Source organism: Eubalaena glacialis, chromosome 14, assembly GCF_028564815.1.
Source record: "Eubalaena glacialis isolate mEubGla1 chromosome 14, mEubGla1.1.hap2.+ XY, whole genome shotgun sequence".
Taxonomy (NCBI): Eukaryota; Metazoa; Chordata; class Mammalia; order Artiodactyla; family Balaenidae; genus Eubalaena; species Eubalaena glacialis.
Genome location: NC_083729.1, coordinates 23904371 through 23926006, shown reverse-complemented (window position 1 = coordinate 23926006; position 21636 = coordinate 23904371). Strand labels below are relative to the sequence as shown.

Below are 21636 nucleotides of genomic sequence, written 5' to 3'. Positions count from 1 at the left end.
CCTGGCTCTGCTCTAGTCATGGCCATGACAAATACAAATAGTACAAGGAGCTCTTGAGGAAGAGGCAGACATGCCTGCTGTATGACAGGTGCAGTAACAGAGGCGTGGTCAAAGATCCCTGAAACACAGGGAGGGAAAGACAGTTCTGCGGAGGACTTAGGAAGGCAGATGTTCTGGAGACAGGGACTGCTGAGCTGGGCCTTGGACCCCAGGCACCACTGAGATCAGTGAGAAGGGCTTTCCAGGCAGAGGGAATGAATGTGCAAAGGGGTGTCCAGGAATAGGTCAAGCCCAGTGACACAGGGTAAAGATGGTCTGGGAGAGATGAGCCTGGAGAAACAGTTACTTCTGGGTGTACTAAGGGTTTAGATATGATCTTACATGTGAAGCATAGGTTGGAAAAGGAAGGGCAGGAGGGGAACCTGGGAGAAATTCTGGCTATAAGGTGAGAATGACTTGATTGCCCATGTGGGAGAGTCCAGCTTGAGTAATTGAGTAGATGGAGATCCCATTATCAGAGTAGGGAGGAGGAGAAACATTTGGCAAGGAGAGATGGTGACCACGACCTCTAGAGGGAGAGGAGAAGATGGTGAGATCTTTGTTGAACAAGTTACATTTGAAGTGCTTTCAGGACATGCAAGTGAAGAAGGCCAGTAGAGAGTTGTAAATCCATGTCTTGGCTTTGAGGAGAGAGGTGTGATAGAGAATTATTAGCATCACCTGTGGTTGAGGCTGTGCTTGGAGGATGAAGACCCAGAAGGGATCCAGAAAGTTGCATTTAAGAAGTAAACAGAAGAAGAGGAGCATGACAGACAGTCATAGATGAAGAAATAGGAAAGGTAGGAGGAGAACCAGAAGGTGGAATAGCCACAGAAACCAAAGGGGTAAAGAATTTTACATGTGGGAGTCACCAACAGTGTCGAAGCCACCCAAAGAACAAAGACTGTGAGAAGGCCTTTCCTCACTCTGGTAAATACCCTTTCTGTTTTACATACCTCCTCCTTCCCCCATGTTTCCTTCTTTCTCATTCCATTTTGTCCACAGTTAATTTGTTTTTCCTTCCCTTGAACCTGTCTCCCTAGATTCTACCTGCTCTAGCTTGCAAGGCCCAGCTCAGTCCCTGCTTCTATCTCAGAGCTTTTCCTGAGTACCCACGCTACCCTGAGTCTCTTTCGCCTTGGAATTTTTCTTATGGAAAAAGTTGATGGAATTTTTTGTAACACTAGGGTGGTATCATCCCCCTCTTGAAATCTGAGAACATTCTGACTGTTTCCTGAACATCCCAAATTCTCCAAGAATCCCACTGTGTGACACCAACTCCACAAAACCCTGGACTCCCCAGATGTTTCTTATGACTCAAATTACCTGCCTAGTTTGTATTTCATCCTTTTTATGGCCCAAGTGTAAACTAGGTCACATAATAAAGCAATCATGGATGAGTCTAATTTATCCAACCCAAGGTAGAGAAGATGATAAATGTCACTTTTATCTATCTATCTATCTATCTATCTAATCTACCATCTATCTATCTATCGTACATCCACTCATCCAATGGGTGTCTACAGTTTGCCAAGCTCTTTGCTCCTGCCCCTCATAGAGATTCTAGCCTAGTTCACTTTTATCATAGGCCTAAGATGGTCCTAAATGTCCATCTGAATGGTGCTGCTTAAATACTTGTATGATTGTTTTGTATATATGTGCAATACCCCTGGGTCTGATGAACCATCAAACCTAATAGGAAGGTTTACTTAGGAAATAAGGCTTTTAAGCTTGTGGCATTTGTCAAGACTTCTAGAAATGTATGCCAAAATGAGGACATTTTACCGTATGTAAATTTAAAAATAAATAAACAATCAAACATTAAAATAAAATCCTTATTCATTCTTTAAAAAAAAGAGATAGTCTGCCTGTTATATTTAGTAGAGCTTCTTTTTGGAAACCATATAGTGAGCATTCACACCCCACAGCTGGTGACCAAATTAACCCCAAATTAGAACAACCTGCAAGGTTGTAGACCTCACTGTTCCCATTTTTCTCACTGAGGAAGGTTATATAATGTCTTTCCACAGCACTTTGCATGTCTGATGTCACACTTTTCTTCATATCTTAGTTATGTGTGGCCCTGAATCATCATGATTCCTAGACTGTAAGCTCTTAGAGGTCAAGTAATCTGCATCTTGTTTCCTTTGCATCCCCAGTACTTACGCCAGTATTTTGTACTTGGTTGGGTTCTTAATAAACATACACTAGATGAAATTGCAATATTTGCTGAACAATCCAGGGGCAAACTAGGAGTATACTCGAGTCTCTCAATTCCCAACAATCCAGGGGCAAACTAGGAGTATACTCGAGTCTCTCAATTCCCAATCTGGAGCTTTTCTGCCCCTGAGGATCTCTATTTTAGTAAAAGGTATGGATGTTCCCATAAACCCTCTTATTCCTAAAGTCATATTAATTGGTTTCAGGAAAGACATGTGTGTAAGGGGAGAACAGTTCCTGGCCTGGGCATATTTTCATTTAGAAGTCAAAAAGCTGTGTCTTTAACTACTTTGGGTAGGTTTTTTGTTTTGCTTTTTTTCCCTCAATCTAAAAAAGTATATTTAGCAGACATGAGTGAGCTGGGAAATTTTTGTTTTGACAGCTTTGGGACATCTGAGATATTGTATACAGAGCATTTCTAACCAGTCTAGAAAGACATGTGTCCAAAACATATGCAGGAAAATGACTGATCAAGAGTGAGAAAAATGAGAGGAAATCCTCTTAAAATGAAATGTTTTGTCAAGAGCAATCTCAGGTGCAAAACTTCATGTCAGAAGAGCCCTCAGATTAACAAGACTTTAACCCACCCATTTGAGTAGATGCCTGGAATAATTTGGTCTGTGAGAAATTCCTGGAGACTGTGAGCTGTCAGGGCCCACAGCAGTCTGGTCAAGCAGCCTCATCTTACAGCTGAGGAAACTAGGCACAGAGAGGTCAGTGATCTGCCCAGGGCTAGTGGCAGAGCTGATATTCACACCCAGGCTGCCTGCTTGGCAGAGCCCCCATCTAACCCTCCACAGCAGACGTGTGGGTGATAGCTCATATTTCCTCAGTACTTGGGCTGCAGAGAATTTCCTCACATGTTACTTCTGAGCATTGCTTTACTCATATCATCACTTTAATTCCTTCGATCTCTGTCAGCCCAGCGGGTTCATGCTGCCCTAGGGTTACATCAGTGTAGGGTCCGTACCATCCCGGTGTGGGTAAAGTCACATCCAGGCTCAGTCTAGTTGCCTCACCATCACCTGGAGAGCTTCTTAAAAACAAGATTCTGGGGCCTGGGGACTGTAGGATTAGGTTTGGGAACCACAGGTCTTTCATTCACCTCCTAGTTGCCTATTTGAATCTCCTCTGTGACATCCAAGCAAGACATGTCTCAGCCTCTGTTTGAACAGTGGGGAAGAAACTCAAGTTGGGATTGAGTTGTGGAATTCATTCCCAGCTCTGATTCTTATGAGTATTATTACCTTCATTGACTCAAGCCACTCTCTTTGATTCTGTTTGTCATCTGAAAAATGGGAATGGTCATGATTCCTAATTAACGGCATTACTGTCAGGACTGACTATGAGGACAGAGTTCCATGTGCTGGAGCACAGGTGCTTCACTAATGCTCTCTGAAGAGGAATCAGACCCACTCCAGTGAGAAGCCAATAGCCTGCATTTTGGTGGCATGGCTCTATTTGCTAGAAAATATTTCCTTAACATTCTTTAAGTCCCTAACTTTGTCCTCTGGAACCTGAAAGCACTTTACCTTTAACCATGATACTATCTGAGCTGGAATTTAATGCTATGCAGTCCAGCTTCAAAATTCATACAACTACATAAAAATAAGCAATACTAGTTCCCCACCTCCCTGGAATAACCTCATTCCTTCCTCTATTCTTAAACTTCCTAGCTAAACCTCTATCATCTGTCAAAATCCTTCCATCCTTCAAGATGCAGCCCAAAAGTTGCCTGCTCCCTGAGCCTGTGATCCTTCAGGCAGAAGGTCTCTCTTGTTCTGTGTCCTCCTGGCTTCACCAGGTCTGCTTACCGTGAGAGCCAGGTGTGAGTAAGTCCATCTCTCCCACTGGATTGGGAGTTTCTGAAGGTCACAGGGTTTGTGCTAAGGAAGCCTGTGTTTTGAGATTGGCATCAGGGAGGAACCTCATGTTCACCTCCAACACTCAGGAGATCCTCACCAGCAGAGACAGAAGAGTAAGTGGGGAGGACCGTCTTGCATGTTCTGAGGTCAAGGCTTCCCAGGACCATCAGCCTTTTCCGGTTATTAGGGCTACCACACTACTCAGAGCTCTCCTCCAACCATCTGGTTTCAGGAATGATCCCATCTGTGTGGATGTCATGCTGAGCAGTGTACAGATTACCAAGGTTTTCACCATGCTTTCTGGAGCTGGCCTCATTCTGTTAGAGGTGCCGTGTTCTGCATAAATGCTTCCTGGAAACTGTAGGCAGAAAACTGGACTAGAAGTCCAGTCTGGCTTTTGGTCTTAGCTTTCTGCTTCTCCAGCCCCTAGGTCATGCCACTTCGGCCAAGTCACTTCACCTTCCTGAGCCTCAGTTTTCCCATCTGTAAAATGAGGAGGCTGGTAACTTCAGAAGTTTAATTATTTTCAATTTTCTGTTCTGCGATGAACAGCCAAGTCCCATTTCTTCAATCTGTAATATTGTTATGGCCACAGATAAGAGAAATGAGAATTGAGCTTTCTGTGCCAATCTCCTGCCATTGTGGGTATGCACGTGCACACATCATCTTCTGAGATTGTCTTCCAGGGGCTGCAGTTATATAATTAATTGATTGAAGGACACTTGGCCCGTCTTCGCTGCAGCTTGATTATAAGTGAGCTAAACAGATGTCTTGAATTGGGCGATTGGTTCCCAGATGCATTGTAGGGGGCAAGCGGTGGGAAAGAATTGAATGATTTCAGTTTTGGGGCCCCACGACAAATGAATAGTGGTTGGTGGGAGGGGGGCAGACGGGGGACAGGTCTTATAAAGTGTGTGACAAGATGTTGATGGCAGCTGGTGGATTAACATCAAAGGTGCCTGGTGGGCTAAGTGCTCCTTTAGGAGATAACCCAGAAAGGGGGAGTAGAAGTCTCTAATCATCTGAGCCTGAGCTGGAAGTCAGGAATCTTGGGATTCTGCTGACCAGCTGGCTAGAACCAAGTTAGAGAGCTTGCTTCAGCCATCTGTCCAAAGGGAAAATTGGTCTTAGAAAGGTGGAGATGGATGAGACCAGAGAATCATTTCATTCCACTACTTTATTTTTCAGATGAGGAAACTGAGGCCTAGAGAGGTTAAGGGACTAGCTTGAAGTAACACCTCAGAGCCAGGGCTAGAACCTAGATCTTCTTACTCAAGGTCTAGCATGACTTCACTTCCAAAGGGAAGCTTGATCAGCACATCAAAAAACATTGAGTGAGGAGCTTCAACAAAGTTTGACATAGTCAGAGTTCTGCCTTCAATGCTGGACATGCCTTTTGTCTCCCCTCTGTCGTGGCTGAGGCTGGAGCCACCTGGAGAGCAAGAGCAATGACTGCCATCATTTAGTAATAATCAAACAATGTGCGAGTCCCCACGCCAGGTGCTTGACGTGTGTATTGCATTTAATCCTCCTCACAGTTCCCTGAGGTGGCCCCTGTTTTAATCCCCATTTTAAAGTAAAAAAATTGAGCCACAGGGAGATTAAATAATTTTCCCTGGGATAACACAGCTAGTAAGTGACAGAGCCAAGCTTTCACCTTGAGCAGCCAGACCCCACGCAGGATCTATGCTTCTATTTTCCCCCCAGACACCCTGGTGCCCCTCTGAGGTTTTGATATAAAACAGGGCAAGGGAGGAGGGTATCTGTTCTAGATAGCATCTCCCTGAGTCCTCCAAGGTCAAGTCAGTTCAGCTCATCTCCAGGTTCCTGGTGGTAAACCTGAGGCACAGGCAGATCAAGTGATGTTGATGTGTTCTGCAGCACAGGCCCTAGGTGGTAAGAGTATCCGCATATAGTATCTCATTGGTAAGAGAGCACTTCCACATTCGTTACCTTATTTGATTGTCACAGCAGATATTATTATTTTTATTATTTTTATCAACATCATTATTGTGATAATTCTCTCTGGTTTATCCACGAGGAAATCCAGACTCAAGTGGTTAAATGAATTGCCCAAAAGCACAAGGCTGATTGGCCCAGAGCCGGAAGAGTTTCCAAGAATTCTCTAGTGATCTTCCCACTTCACTCCTAGGCCACCCTTTTTCCTCCCTTTGTTCTCACCATAGCTTCTGGCCTGTGCACAGACTTGCTCTCCAGCAGGAGATTCCAGCAACCATCAAAAAGCAGCTTGTTGGCAGAAGAGGACATTTAGGATGAAAGAAGCCAGAAAGCCTTATTGGAGATGATCTGAGCCATCAAATCATTGGGAAGTAGTTGAAACTTAGCCATGTATGTTTTTGCCAGCTTATTCCAGAAGAACACAGTATGGATTTTTTAGAATTTTAAGAATTAGTTAAGGTATTGTTTTGCTTGTTTTTTACCCACAGCTTTGAATGAAAATAGTAAAAAACTGCAAGGTCAGGAACTGGATTTTAGTACCAATCCTGCAACTCACCCACCATGCATCCTTTGGCAAGCCCCATCATGTCTCTGGGCCTCAGTTTCTTCCTCTAAGATTGTCCTCAAGGTCCTTCATGACCTTGAGGTCAACAATTGGAAAGTTCTGGGGAATCCCTTGAGAAAAGGAGATCCCACTTTGTGCCTCAGGATTGGTGGCAGCCGAGGGAGTTCCCTTGAGCTGGATACAATTCTTAAGGACTGACAGTATTTCGAGAATGCTGGTTCCTGGAGCTTTATGTAATGAACTGTAGTTTCAAATACAAAGCTCTATTTTATGACCTCTAAAGGCCACCTATAAGAAAATTGCCACATGTGTATGAAGCTTAACATGGTTCTTTACTGAATACACAAACCAGGTTTGTCAGGAATACATTGGCATTTGTATATACCACCCATGAATCAATCCAGCCTCAGCTTAAATGTGCCAATAAGCCAAGCCTGAGGAGGGGAGAGCTGGTGATTCAGTAACTCTGATTTTCAGCCCGGCCCAGGCCTGGTACTTACTGGAGAGGATGGCATTCGGAAAGGCCTCCACAGCCAGGAGAAATGCCCTCCGTACTGTGTGTGAAGGACTCCCTGACCAGCCACGTGACGCTGAATAAGTCTTTTCCCTTGCCTGGGTCTTCATGTTTTCATCTGTCCAATGGAAGAAACAACCTCAAATGTCACTTCAAGTTCTAACAGCTGACTCTGCGAATATCACCTTCAGGCAGAAATACCGACTTTCCCACGGTACAGCAGAATACTAAGGAAATGGCCATGTGCCATCAGTTGACTGCCCCACATAAATACTGTTTCTCCTGGTAAACAGAAAGCTGTGTTCAAAAGGACATGGCTATGTAAATTCTGAATCAGCTAATGTGCACTGGAAATTCTCCATTCCACGCACATGCATCATCTCACTGAGTCCTCCTAGCAGTTCTGGGAAGTTAGTCTTATCACTAAGATGACTGAGACTCAGAGAGAGGGAGAGAGTGCCCTGCACTGCACAGCTGACAAGTGGCAGGATTGGAGTCAAATCTTAGGTCTTGTGCTCTATCCCTGAGAAACAACCATGATGGTGTTAAGGTTGCTTAATGAATAAGACATATGGGCAGAAACACATAGGAAAAGACTGCAGAGCTGGGTAGGACCAGAGAGACCACCATTCAGCAAGTGAGGGGCATCAGGCCCCGTGTCAGGCTATCAGCATCCCAGAAGTTAAACACTGGGTCAAGATAACTAGAGACAGAAAAGAAACCCCAAGACAAAATCACAATCATGTTGCCATATTTTAAACTAGTAGCAAACCTGATAATTCTCTGTTTTCAGATGCAGATCCCAGGGCCGAGTATACAGTTGAATAAACTCTCTCGTGGGCCCCTGATGGCCATAGAAAACTTGCCCATCCCACTCTCAGTTCCCTTAACTGTAACCCTCAGCCCTACCCAAGAAACACAGAGGATACCCCAGAAGATGTCAGGAAACATAGACGCCTACATTGAGCCCCAGACCTTAATGCATCTGTAGGCTTGGCTTCCTGAGTCATGCCTACGGGGATTAAGACTTGGATCTTATGGATGTATACACTGACTCAGTCCTCATCTAGGGTATCGCAGGTCCGACTTTGTGAAGGTGGGATCAGGGCCTTTAAGGACAGCTCAGATGCTTTGGCTTCTGTCCTGCCTCCAGCGTGGCCCTGCCTGTCCCTGCATGGGCCCAGTTCCTGTCCTCCCTCACTGCAGGTCTTGACTCCTGTTGGTGTCTGTGGCTCTAAATGAGGGGAGGTCTTTCTGCTACCTTTTCAATTCATAATTCCCTGTTTGTGAGATACTGACATCAAGGCCTTGTGGTCCCATGGAGGAAGCAGGTCAGTGGAAGCCCAATCAGTCGCTTCCTATCTGAGTAACTTCAGATGTGACTTTATTTCTCTAGGCCCCAGTGTCGTCCTCTGTCAAATGGGGATAAGAGTCCTGCCTACTTCATAGGGATTCAGTAAGATAATGATGTAGGGTGCCTGGCGTACTGTCTGACCATGGTAAGCCCTCAGTAAATGTTATCAATTAAGAAAGTACTTCCCACAGGCCTTCATGGAGTTCCCCCTGTCTGGGCTCCTCTGTAAACATATACCCCGTGCTGCCAGAGTCGAGATCATAAGTCCAACCCAAGCTTGACTTCTGGAACACGTGTAATAAGAGACAAAATGAAGGGTGAGGTATCATGGGATTGATAAACATGGCATTCTTCTCTTTTTTTTATGACTCTGCTTTTCACTCTGTGGTATTTGCTTCCAGTCCTCGAGCTGGGCTGAGGCTGGGCGACATCAACCAGTGGGCTCCTATGGACCTGCCCAGGCTGGCACCTGCCACCTGTGGTCATCTGGAAACCAGCCAGCCTTGGAAGGCATGTCTTAAAATCTAAAGGAGGCTGCTGGTCCCCTAATTTGAATTGTCTTACGGAGACTTAGGAAACTAGTGAGAGGTCTCTAGGTTTACAGGGTTAGGATGAAGGAGGTACAAAGGACCTTGATCTAAGCGATTTTTTGGGAGCCTGAGGTCAATCTGGATACAAAGGAGGACTGTTGGATTTTCTAAGTCCACCCAAGGGAAGACCCGAGAGTCCAAAGTACACCACGTCTCCCTGTTACCCTTCTGTGGTGTTATGGACAGTGCCTGAACTTCCATGCAATCTCCTTCTTGTAGCTCAGGCTGGGAAGATCCCCATCTCTGCCCAAGTGGCCAAGGCTGGCTTCCTAGGCACAGGTGTTGGGCATGATTGCTTTGGTAGTCGCACACATTCCCAGAGGCTAGATTTCCACCTTCAGATTCAGTGTCAAAGTGCTTGGTCACTGCCAACTCACTACAGCCAAGGGAACTGCATCACTCCGGGCAGGGCCACCACAGGGTTCTTCTGATGGGTTACTGTGCCATTCTTCTGAATGGCTGTGTTTTATACTAGAACAATTCCTTAAAGCTAACTGTTAATTCAGTTTTTGAAATATGATTCATATCCTGGAAGATTTCAGAATATGGGTACAGACTGATAAAAATGCATGAATACACACACACACACACACATTCACCCTGGCACAGTCATCTGTAAAACTTGCCTGAACCCTCCTTCTTAATTCTTCGACAATCTTGAGGCAAACTGAGACCCCATGGAGTGTGATGCACATTCCACCTCCTTCCCTGGGGAACCTGCTTTAGGGATGACAGCAGGCCCTCGTTTAGAGGCAGGCAGGGTGAGGGGACTAACGGTCTGTAGGTTTGGTTGTGTTGGCCAAAGATGAGCTCTATAGAATCACTGACCTTCAGAGATGGAGGGCACCGTAGAGGGGGTATGCTCCATCTCTTTCATTTTCAAATGCAGAAAGCCAGGCACAGAAAGAGGAATGGACGTGCTGAGGCCCCTCAGCTGCTATGTGCAGGACTGAGCCTGGAACTATCCTCACTGCTCTACCAAGACCTTTCCCTTCACATCACTTGACACTCCTCTCAGCAGGCCAACTATTTCCAGAAGATTCCATTACTTTATCTTTCTTCCATGATTGAAGTGACTAGAAAGTGGGGAGCAGTGATTTCAACTATGTGTTTAGCAGGTTCTGGAAAGTTAGATTCTCCTGGTTCCAAACAGGTATGTAAAAAGGAAGGTCGAAATCTCTGGATTCTTCTGAAGGTCAGTCACTTTGTAAAATGGACCTGACACAGAGGAAATATAGATCTGTCTCCTTAGGGTAGTACAGAATCCTTTACAGATATGAAAAGTTTGCAGACTTAGTATCTAATAATAACCGAAATATAGCACTTCATAGGTTTCTCATATATTATTTAATTTAATCTATTGGCCCTGGATTAAAATTCTGAAGCTGTGGAGGTGTGATGAATAACATCTAGATCTTCAGCATTAACCAGCCCTGGGTCACATTCTGGCTCTGCCTTAGGGTAGTCCTTTGGTCTTTGTACAAGCAGAGTAAACTTTCTGAGCCTCAGTTTCCTCTGCTTTAAAGAGAAGACACAATTCCCTTCTCAGTTTTGTTCAGCAGATTAAATACAGTGATATAAGAAACTCCTTAGCACAGTCCCTGGCAGACAGCCAGGGTCAGTGAATGTGATTTCCCGCCCCTCTCCTTGGGCATGGACCTGTTCAACCATTGGGTTGCTTAAGGCTGAACACCTCACGGAAACCCTTAGCCCCTCTGAGTCCTGCCTGTAGGAGAGACTCTACAGCGCCCACCACAAAGGGGCGGAGTCAGAGGAGGGCTAAAGAGAGAGATCCAAGAAGCACCCTAGGTCTAGAAACTCAGAAAAGGCCTAAGGAAAATGAGGCTTAACCTGGTGTTTTTAGAGAAGACAAATCCCAGGTATTATTGCTCGAAAGGCACAGAGGCTAGCTCAGGAGAGAGAAACCTGTGTAGAAATTTTATAAGAAATTAAATCAGAATATAGAAAAGCCCAATCTGACTTCACCCAAAATGAGCAATAATGTTAACTCCATTCCTATTTAAAGCCAAAGAGTACATCTTTGACAGCTAAAGAGAAGCTGCCTCAGGGCAAGAATTTCAAAATGAACCCATTTGATAACAGGAGTATCTGCCTAGCTTGTTTTACTAGGCAGGGTCTGACCCAAACACAGCTGATTATCAGACTCTCCAGAGTTCAAAGATCCAAGGATTGATGGCACTTGAGACTGGGATTGTATATGCTGTTGTCTGTTTGTCTAATATGCACACAGAGCGCATTTGCCAGGCAGTGTCTGAGCTGGCATGCCACACTTCTGTCCCAAAAAGAAACAGGATGACTTTAATTGGAGAAGAAAAGTCAAGATGGAGGATGGGCCTCAGAAGTTGAAGCTTTGGGAAAGGTACCAGTAATTGTTGATGTGGGATGGAGGTGGCCAATAGCTTTGTCTCCCACCTTCTGACTTGATCATTCACTAATGTGGATGGGTCTTGTTAATCATCCCCAGAGGAGCCAGGTTTAATGGCTACACCTTTCGTTACAAGAATAATTTTTGTGCTACAAAGTATAAAATGTTGGATCGGTTTTCTTCTCCTTGCATTCTGCTATCAAAACCAGGTTCCTGGCAAGCAAGTCTTGAAGATTAAGACAGCCTACAATTCATGGGCACCAACTCATAGCAGCAGCTCAGCTCCCAGAGGCAGGTAGAAGTTCTTCAAGGCTGACAAAATATGTAGGCAGCAAGTGGCCTGTCAACTCAAACAAGGCTAGCTCTGCCTGTTTCAGCTTGACATTATAAAGGTGAATTGTCTGAATCGTGAAAGGGTGAGTGGTATTCACCTTAGGACCAGAAGGATGGCAGCTCCTGGAGAGCAGCTGGTACATAAATCTCTGCTGGTTGAGAAGTAGAAAGATACTTAATAGAAGGGTAATTGAAGGATTTTTTTCTTCCCCCCCTAAACTTAGATCGTTTGGCCAATGTCAGTGGGAATTATTTTGCTCCCACTCCAGGGCAGGGCCATCTTCTATGGTGTAACTAAAGGACATTCCAGTGACTGGCTGCCTGCACTAGACTTGGCCCTACTTCTCCTCTGCCTTCTGAAATTCCCAACAGGAGACTCATCTTGGAGATCAAGGTAGCAGTAGCTCCAGAAGCAGCTGTTAAAATGCACAATGATAATTGGGAGTTAGTACTCATTAGTACCACCGCACAGATTGATTTATCAAATTAGTTATAACCCTTCTGAGAACAAGGACTTTGGAATCTTAAAAAAGTCAAATCAGCAGGAATAAAGACGCAGAGGTAGAGAATGGACTTGAGGACACGGGGAGGGGGAAGGGTAAGCTGGGACAAAGTGAGAGAGTAGCATTGACATATATACACTACCAAATGTAAAATAGATAGCTAGTGGGAAGCAGCTGTATCACACGGGGAGATCAGCTCAGTGCTTTGTGACCACCTAGAGGGGTGGGATAGGGAGGGGATATACATATAGCTGATTCACTTTGTTATACAGCAGAAACTAATACAACATTGTAAAGTAATTATACTCCAATAAAGATGTTAAAAAAAAAAAAGTCAAATCAGGAAGGAGCTTTAGAAGACATCTAGTGTGGGTCTCATTCTGTATTTGATGAATTTAAGGCCCAGAGAGGTTAAGTGGCTTATTCAAGGTAACCAGCAAATCAGCGGCAGAGTTGGTGCTGGAACCCAGGTTTCACTGGGTACTTGTTTCTAGAATCATCAAGTCTAAACCTCTTATTTACGGATGAGGGCACCAAGTTCCACATGTGAGAAGAGACTGGCCAAGCCTGGATACCAATCAAATTCCCCATATTCCCATCCAATGGTCTTTATATCAAATTTTCCCTTTCTTCACATCCCCAGAGCTAAAGGGAGATGATGAAGTAAAGGGTGGATGACTAATTTGGTTTTTGGCACATATTCTATTGATCCATCAGTGAGCATTGAGAGCCTTCTAGGTACAAAGTACTTCAGCCACTTTGGGTAATAAACAATGAGCAAGGCAAGGGAAAGAGAAGGTGAGTGTATCCTAAAAGTAGGGCAGACGTGGAATGGTTGGACACAAGGATGATTCATGCAAAGAAGTCCAGAAAGCGATCACACAAAGTCCCAGGACACAGCCTCTTTCTGCCTCTTCTCTCTCTCCTTACCCAGTGAGCTTCCCCATTCCCTCCCCAAGAGAGAATAAACTCAGATTAGCTATCACAGCCTTGGCACTCCTCTCTGGAGGGTGGTTGAAGAATAGATTATAGGGCTGTAAACAGGGTTGTGAGTAGCTTAAGTTCCCTTTGGCCTTCTCTTCTCAGTTAGGATCCTGATGAGGATTTCTCCTGAGCATCAACTGTGGACCAGACTCACATGTATAGATAATGAATTATCCTACTAGTTCTTACAGCAATCTCCAGAGGTAGAAATTATCATCCCCAGTGTACAAGTGAGGAAATTTCAGGCCAGAGAGGTTAATTTTCTTGCCTGACTTAGATTCAGACCCATCTGGTTGCAAAGCCAGGCTCTGCCCACTTGACCTCAGGCCCTCTCCATGTCACCAGGTAACCTTACAAGATGCAAAACTTCTCATGGTCCAACTTGTTTAGCTCTTTTTTTACCTGCCTTCTGTGAGGATACCTCCCATAATCTGAGTTATATAAAGAACAGTTTTTTTCTCTTTTAGTCTCCTTTTCATCCATGTGGAGCTCAGCCACCTGTGGAATTGACAGCCTGCCACACCTCATTAGGGTGAAGGTTGTGGGTGAGATGGAGGCCAACTTCCTGGAGTGGAGGAGTGGAGCTGGAAGGTCACATTTGGGAGACAGTTTACTCCACTGACCATTGGCTGTCCTTGCAGGTCTGGAGTGCAGCTTTGACTTCCCCTGTGAGCTGGAGTATTCCCCTCCACTGCACAACCTTGGGAACCAGAGCTGGTCCTGGCGCCGTGTCCCTTCCGAGGAGGCTTCCCAGATGGACCTGTTGGATGGGCCTGAAGAGGAGCACTCCAAGGAGATGCCCAGAGGTAAGGGTAGGGGCCACTGAAAAGTGTCCCAGATGGGCCAGGATGGGGCTGGGATGTCTATTTCTGTTTGAAATGTTGAGGCTTCTCCACCCCTGTTCTGTCCTGTTTCCTTTGAAACCTGTTTGTAATATCTGTGCCTCTCCATGTCTTCTTGGGCTATACAAGGAAGAGGAGGTTGCAAGTCCAATTTCAGGATCAATCCAACCCTTTACTCTCTTATCAATGAAAGAAAATAGGATTTCATAGCTCTCTTTCATGCAGATTTCCCAAGGTAAGATACAGAAGAAAATGTTAATCTGTTTGTTCATTTGGAATGGGGTTGCCAGTTAAAACACAGGACACCCAGTTAACTTTAAGCTTCCATTGAATAACAAATGATTTTTTAGTATAAGTATGTCTCATGCAATAGTTGGGACATACTTGTACTTAAAAATTATTCAAATTATACTAAAAAATTCAAATGTAATTGAGTGTTGTGCATTTTTATTTGCTAAATCTGGCAATCCTAATTTGGAAGGTGTTGTATAACTGACTTAAATGTTAGTTTCAAAGCCATTAATGAATATTTAGACTGCATATTAGTTCTGCAAGGTGCTTCCAGTAGTTCTTTGCTGTTTATGAACATCCTCTTCTTCTAAATTATCAGGACTGGAAAAGGTAAGCTGAGGATAAGTAGTGGGTGCTTGTTAAATATTTGCTGAGTCTTTAGAGAGAGACGTGGAGGCACTAAGCCCTAGCCCTGCCTCAGGTCTCTTTAAGGCAAATCTTAGAGCTCCCAATTCCTTGGACCCAGAAAACTCTACTGACCCAGAATAGACCGCCTATATTTCTAACTTTCAGGAAGAAATGATAACTGACATAGTACTGGACTTACTGGACATTCAGAGTAGTATTTTCAGTTTGCAAAGCCCTTCCAACTGCACTGTCTCATTGGATTCCAATTTTGTGAGGGAGTCAGGACAGATGGGAAAGCTAGGGCTCAGAGAGGGGAAGCGACTTGCTAAAGATCAGCTTATACATGTGGGTCCAGGTCTAGATGTCTGCCGTGATGTGTCATAGACCAGAATACTTTTCACCATATCATGTTTCTGTCTTTGTAGCGAAAGCTGTGGTGACAGCCTGCTGTGGGCCCAGTTCTTAGGGGTGATTATCTCAGGCAGATGCTCTTGGGAAACTAACAGGGGCAGGGCTCAAGTACGCTCATGGGAGACTAATAACTAGTAACTAATGCTCCCAGGCTTCTCCATCAGCCTTGAGCCCTGAACTGTGAGGCACCTTTCTTTTCTACACACTCTCCCAGGCTGACCTTTTCCATTTTTATGACTCTCTTGAAATTTCTTGACTTTGATACATATTTTAAGCTGCTTTCATCTGGATACTGTTGTGTAACGTGGGGTGTGTATGTGTGTAGGTGTGTGCTCTTAACCCAATAATGCATCCGAATCTTCTGGAGAACTTATAAAAAAATACTTCCTAAGCGCTATAGCCTAATTCTGATTCAGTAGATCTGAGATAGAACCTAGAAATCTATAGATTTTAAAATTTTATTATAAAATCTAGCATGTGCAAAAAAGTAGATATAACATATATGCAAAGATTAAAGGTTACAATAAAATCAGTACTTTTATTCTCATCACCAAGTGTAGGAGTTTGAATGTTGTCAGTCCCTTTACAATCTCTTCTATCCCCCACCTAGATCAAAAATCTCTCCCTTTCCCCAGAGGTAAATATTATCCTGCACTTTGTGTTAATCATTCATTTGCTTCCTTTGTCGCCTTACCACTTATGTATATAGCCTCAAACAACATATAGATTAGGTTTGCAACCTGTTATATAAATGGAATAATGTTGTTGTTCTGTGATTTGTTCATTTTGATGCATGTAGCTGTGGTTCATTTTGTTTTGAATCCATTGCAGAAAAATACCACAATTTATCTCTTCCACTGTCATTAGATATTTGGGTTGTTTCCAGGTTTTTGCTATTACCAACAACACTACTGTCAGCATTTTTGTGCATGCCTCTTGGTGCGTATGCACGTCCAAGAGTTTCTCTAGAGCATAGAACTTGGAGTGGAATTTCTGGGTCACAAGGTACAGCTTCCATTTCAATAGATAATCCAATGTATTTTCCAAAGTGGTGACACCAAGTTATACTCCCTCTAGTGATGTATTAGTATATCCGGGATTCTACATCTCACCAGTACCCGGTATTGCCAGACTTTGTCATTTTTGTTCATCTGGTGGATGGAATACAGTATGTCATTGCAGCTTTGATTTCTATGGGACTCTGTTTTATTTTATGGTTGTGTAAGTTTCTCAGGTGATTCTGAGGTTTACTGTACTATTGGTGTGGACACTCTTTCAGGCGTACTCCCATTCAGCCACCCCTAGGGATGTCTCTGGATCCCAATTCCTAACCTCTAGAAACAGTCCTGGCAGTACATGCATTTTTGGTCATTGTACGGTTTTTTTATCTGATAACGATTGAATTGTGATCGCAGTTCAGTGAGATCAGGAGAGAGGGACAAGTGGCAATTGTCCACAGGTGTTGTGGTGTCAGACTTTATAACTTTGAAGATCAGTGCTTTTTAAATTTTTAAACAATTTTTAAAGCAGAGCCAATAGATTATGTATTGCCACTCTCTGACCTGTTTCTCCTCCTCCATCCTCTATCTTATGATCTTTGGCATCTGCATGTTACTCCGTGTACTGTGAGAAAAAAAAGGAAGGAGAGGAGGGAAGAAAGAAATACTCACTTCTCAGTGGTCCTGACTGTGGAAATATATTGAGGCCTTTATGTTTCTATAAAGCTGAGTCCCAAGGGCCAGACCATGCACTGAATGTGAACCATTTCCCATTAGATGAATCAGCCAGGATTCGAATCTCCACTTTTTAGTAAGTATTGCCAACTTCCATCTCTCTGAAAAATCACCACTCTTCCTAGCGTGGTAGAATCTCACATCACTGAAGATGATGATGGGAACAACCATGACAAAGCCGCTGTGGATATACCAGTTCATTTTATCAAGTTCTTTACTGAACAAACACATCCAAACATAACTTGGGGGAATCTCACCATTGTCGGATACTTGTGTTTATTTTTCTTAGGGTCTAATGGAGGGATCTATATTCCACAGCCTTGGTCATTCTTAGAAACAAGAGACCATCCTCCCAGCTTTTGTAGGGATGCTTCTGGAAGGTCACTGAGAGGTGTTCAAAATTTCCAGTAATGGATCACTCATTGATTTTTGAGTCAACCGATTACATCGCTATCTGTTTGTTCCCTGAAGTAGGGTTGCTCCTCATGAAGCAGGCTGATGTATTGTAATGTCCCTTGACCTGCAGGGAAAGAGGTGAAGGTGAGGAGAGAGAAAATGACGTGCCCAATTCAGACAGCAGCAAAGCAAGGGCCTAACTCTCAAATCTTTAGAATCTCACTTTCTCTGTCATTTTGGCAGAAATAATACCATTGGTGGAGATAAGAAGGAGTGATGGAGTGCCCTTTAGGGCAATGTAGTCAATAGAGGTGTTTTTTTTTGGTTTGTTTGTTTGTTTTTTAAACTCAACATTAATTGGTTGGATGGTATTTAGACTCTATTACAATATTTCTTGTCAGGGGATATAGAAGGGACAGAGAAAGGCAGTGAGATAATACCAATCATAGATAATGAACTGTAGGAATATAAATTCTGAATGAATTTAATTTATGGCCCCTGTAGCTGAGAATAATAAGGGAGAAACAATTCAGAGCAGCAAGATAATAAAAAGTGATGATCTTGATGGAACACAATATTATAGATTAATAAAATCTTGAGGAATCATCAGGTTGAGGCATTCTATGACTTTTTAAGAAGTGTCAGGGCCATGTTTAATGTCTACTACTTCTGGTGTTTTGCAATGTAGACAAGGGAACATATTTTTCTTCTCTAGCAAGATAAGATTTTGATGTCTAGCTAAGCTCTAGCTTTTTTTTTTCTTCACATCTTTATTGGAGTATAATTGCTTTACAATGGTGTATTAGTTTCTGCTTTATAACAAAGTGAATCAGCTATACATATACATATATCCCCATGTCTCCTCCCTCTTGTGTCTCCCTCCCATCCTCCCTATCCCACCCCTCTAGGTAGTCACAAAGTACCGAGCTGATCTCCCTGAGCTATGCGGCTGCTTCCCACTAGCTATCTATTTTACATTTGGTAGTATATATAAGTCCATGCCACTCTCTCACTTCATCCCAGCTTATCCATCCCCCGCCCCATGTCCTCAAGTCCATTCTCTACGTCTGTGTCTTTATTCCTGTCCTGCCCCTACATTCTTCAGAACCTTTTTTTTTTCCCCTCAAATTCCATATATATGTGTTAGCATACGGTATTTGTTTTTCTCTTTCTGACTTACTTCACTCTGTATGACAGACTCTAGGTCCATCCACCTCACTACAAATAACTCAATTTCGTTTCCTTTTATGGCTGAGTGATATTCCATTGTATATATGTGCCACATCTTCTTTATCCATTCATCTGTCGATGGACACTTAGGTTGCTTCCGTGTCCTGCTATTGTAAATAGAGCTGCAGTGAACATTGTGGTACATGACTCTTTTTGAATTATGGTTTTCTCAGGGTATATGCCCAGTAGTGGGATTGCTGGGTCATATGGTAGTTCTATTTTTAGTTTTTTAAGGAACCTCCATACTGTTCTCCATAGTGGCTGTATCAATTTACATTCCCACCAACAGTGCAATAGGGTTCCCTTTTCTCCACACCCTCTCCAGCATTTATTGTTTGTAGATTTTTTGATGATGGCCATTCTAACTGGTGTTAGGTGTTACCTCATTGTAGTTTTGATTTTCATTTCTCTAATGATTAGTGATGTTGAGCATCCTTTCATGTCTTTGTTGGCCATCTGTATATCTTCTTTGGAGAAATGTCTGTTTAGGTCTTCTGCCTATTTTTGGATTGGGTTGTTTGTTTTTTTGATATTGAGCTGCATGAGCTGCTTGTAAATTTTGGAGATTAATGCTCTGTCAGTTGCTTCATTTGCAAATATTTCCTCCCATTCTGAGGGTTGTCTTTTTGTCTTGTTTATGGTTTCCTTTCCTGTGCAAAAGCTTTTAAGTTTCATTAGGTCCCATTTGATTATTTTTGTTTTTATTTTCATTTCTCTAGGAGGTGGGTCAGAAAGGGTCTTGCTGTGACTTAGGTCATAGAGTGTTCTGCCTATGTTTTCCTCTAAGAGTTTGATAGTGTCTGGCCTTACTCTTAGGTCTTTAATCCATTTTGAGTTTATTTTTGTGTATGGTGTTAGGGAGTTTTCTAATTTCATTCTTTTACATGTAGCTGTCCAGTTTCCCCAGCACCACTTACTGAAGAGGCTGTCTTTTCTCCATTGTATATTCTTGCCTCCTTTATCAAAGATAAGGTGACCATATGTGTGTGGGTTTATCTCTGGGCTTTCTATCCTGTTCCATTGATCTATATTTCTGTTTTTGTGCCAGTACCATACTGTCTTGATTACTGTAGCTTTGTAGTATAGTCTGAAGTCCAGGAGCCTGATTCCCCCAGCTCCGTTTTTCTTTCTCAAGATTGCTTTGGCTATTCAGGGTCTTTTGTGTTTCCATACAACTTGTGAAATTTTTTGTTCTAGTTTGGTGAAAAATGCCAGTGGTCGTTTGATAGGGATTGCATTGAATCTGTGGATTGCTTTGGGTAGTATAGTCATTTTCACAATGTTGATTCTTCCAATCCAAGAACATGGTATATCTCTCCATCTACTTGTATCTTCTTTAATTTCTTTCATCAGTGTCTTATAGTTATCTGCCTACAGGTCTTTTGTCTCCTTAGGCAGGTTTATTCCTAGGCATTTTATTCTTTTTGTTGTGGTGGTAAATGGGAGTGTTTCCTTAATTTCTCTTTCAGATTTTTCATCATTAGTGTAGAGAAATGCAAGAGACTTCTGTGCATTAATTTTGTATCCTGCTACTTTACCAAATTCATTGATTAACTCTAGTAGTTTTCTGGTAGCATCTTTAGGATTCTCTATGTATAGTATCATGTCATCTGCAAACAGTGACAGCTTAACTTCTTCTCTTCTGATTTGGATTCCTTTTATTTCTTTTTCTTCTCTGATTGCTGTGGCTAAAACTTCCAAAACTATGTTGAATAATAGTGGTGAGAGTGGGCAACCTTGTCTTGTTCCTGATCTTAGTGGAAATCATTTCAGTTTTTCACCATTGAGAACGATGTTGGCTGTGGGTTTGTCATATATGGCCTTGTCATATATGGCCTTTATTATATTGAGGAAAGTTCCCTCTATGCCTACTGTCTGGAGGGTTTTTATCATAAATAGGTGTTGAATTTTGTCGAAAGCTTTTTCTGCATCTATTGAGATGATCATATGGTTTTTATTCTTCAGTTTGTTAATATGGTGTATCACATTGATTGATTTGCGTATATTGAAGAATCCTTGCATTCCTGGGATAAACCCCACTTGATCATAGTGTATGATCCTTTTGATGTGCTGTTGGATTCTGTTTGCTAGTATTCTGTTGAGGATTTTTCCATCTATGTTCATCAGTGATATTGGCGTGTAGTTTTCTTTCTTTGTGACATCTTTGTCTGGTTTTGGTACCAGGGTGATGGTGGCCTCATAGAATGAGTTGGGGAGTGTTCCTCCCTCTGCTATATTTTGGAAAAGTTTGAGAAGGATAGGTGTTAGCTCTTCTCTAAATGTTTGATAGAAGTCACCTGTGAAGCCATCTGGTCCTGGGCTTTTGTGTGTTGGAAGATTTTTAATCACAGTCTCAATTTCAGTGCTTGTGATTGGTCTGTTTATATTTTCTATTTCTTCCTGGTTCAGTCTTGGAAGGTTGTACTTTTCTAAGAATGTGTCCATTTCTTCCATGTTGTCCATTTTATTGGCATATAGTTACTTGTAGTAATCTCTCGTGATCCTTTGTATTTCTGCAGTGTCAGTTGTTACTTCTCCTTTTTCATTTCTAATTCTACTGATTTGAGTCTTCTCCCTTTTTTTCTTGATGAGTCTGGCTAATGGTTTATCAATTTTGTTTATCTTCTCAAAGAACCAGCTTTCAGTTTTATTGATCTGTGCTATTGTTTCCTTCATTTCTTTTTCATTTACTTCTGATCTGATCTTTATGATTTCTTTCCTTCTGCTAACTTCGGGGTTTTTTTGTTCTTCTTTCTCTAATTGTTTTAGGTGTAATGTTAGGTTGTTTATTTGAGGTGTTTCTTGTTCCTTGAGGTAGGATTGTATTGCTATAAACTTCCCTCCTAGAACTGCTTTTGCTGCATCCCATAGGTTTTGGGTCGTTGTGTTTTCATTGTCATTTGTTTCTAGGTATTTTTTGATTTCCTCTTTGATTTCTTCAGTGATCTCTTGGTTATTTAGTAGTGTATTGTTTAGCCTCCGTGTGTTTGTATTTTTTACCGATTTTTTCCTGTGATTGATATCTAGTCTCATAGCGTTGTGGTCGGAAAAGATACTTGATATGATTTCAATT

At 42.7% G+C, this 21636-nt stretch overlaps 1 protein-coding gene across 1 annotated transcript in view; it reads left to right on the top strand.

The window, feature by feature from the left end:
• Window positions 1-21636, top strand: part of ALK (ALK receptor tyrosine kinase) — a 756061-nt gene that overhangs the window by 213459 nt on the left and 520966 nt on the right. Inside the window, exon 4 of the mRNA XM_061210871.1 lies at window positions 13954-14118. Coding sequence (XP_061066854.1) covers window positions 13954-14118 — 165 coding nt within the window. The remainder of the gene's footprint in view (window positions 1-13953; window positions 14119-21636) is intronic.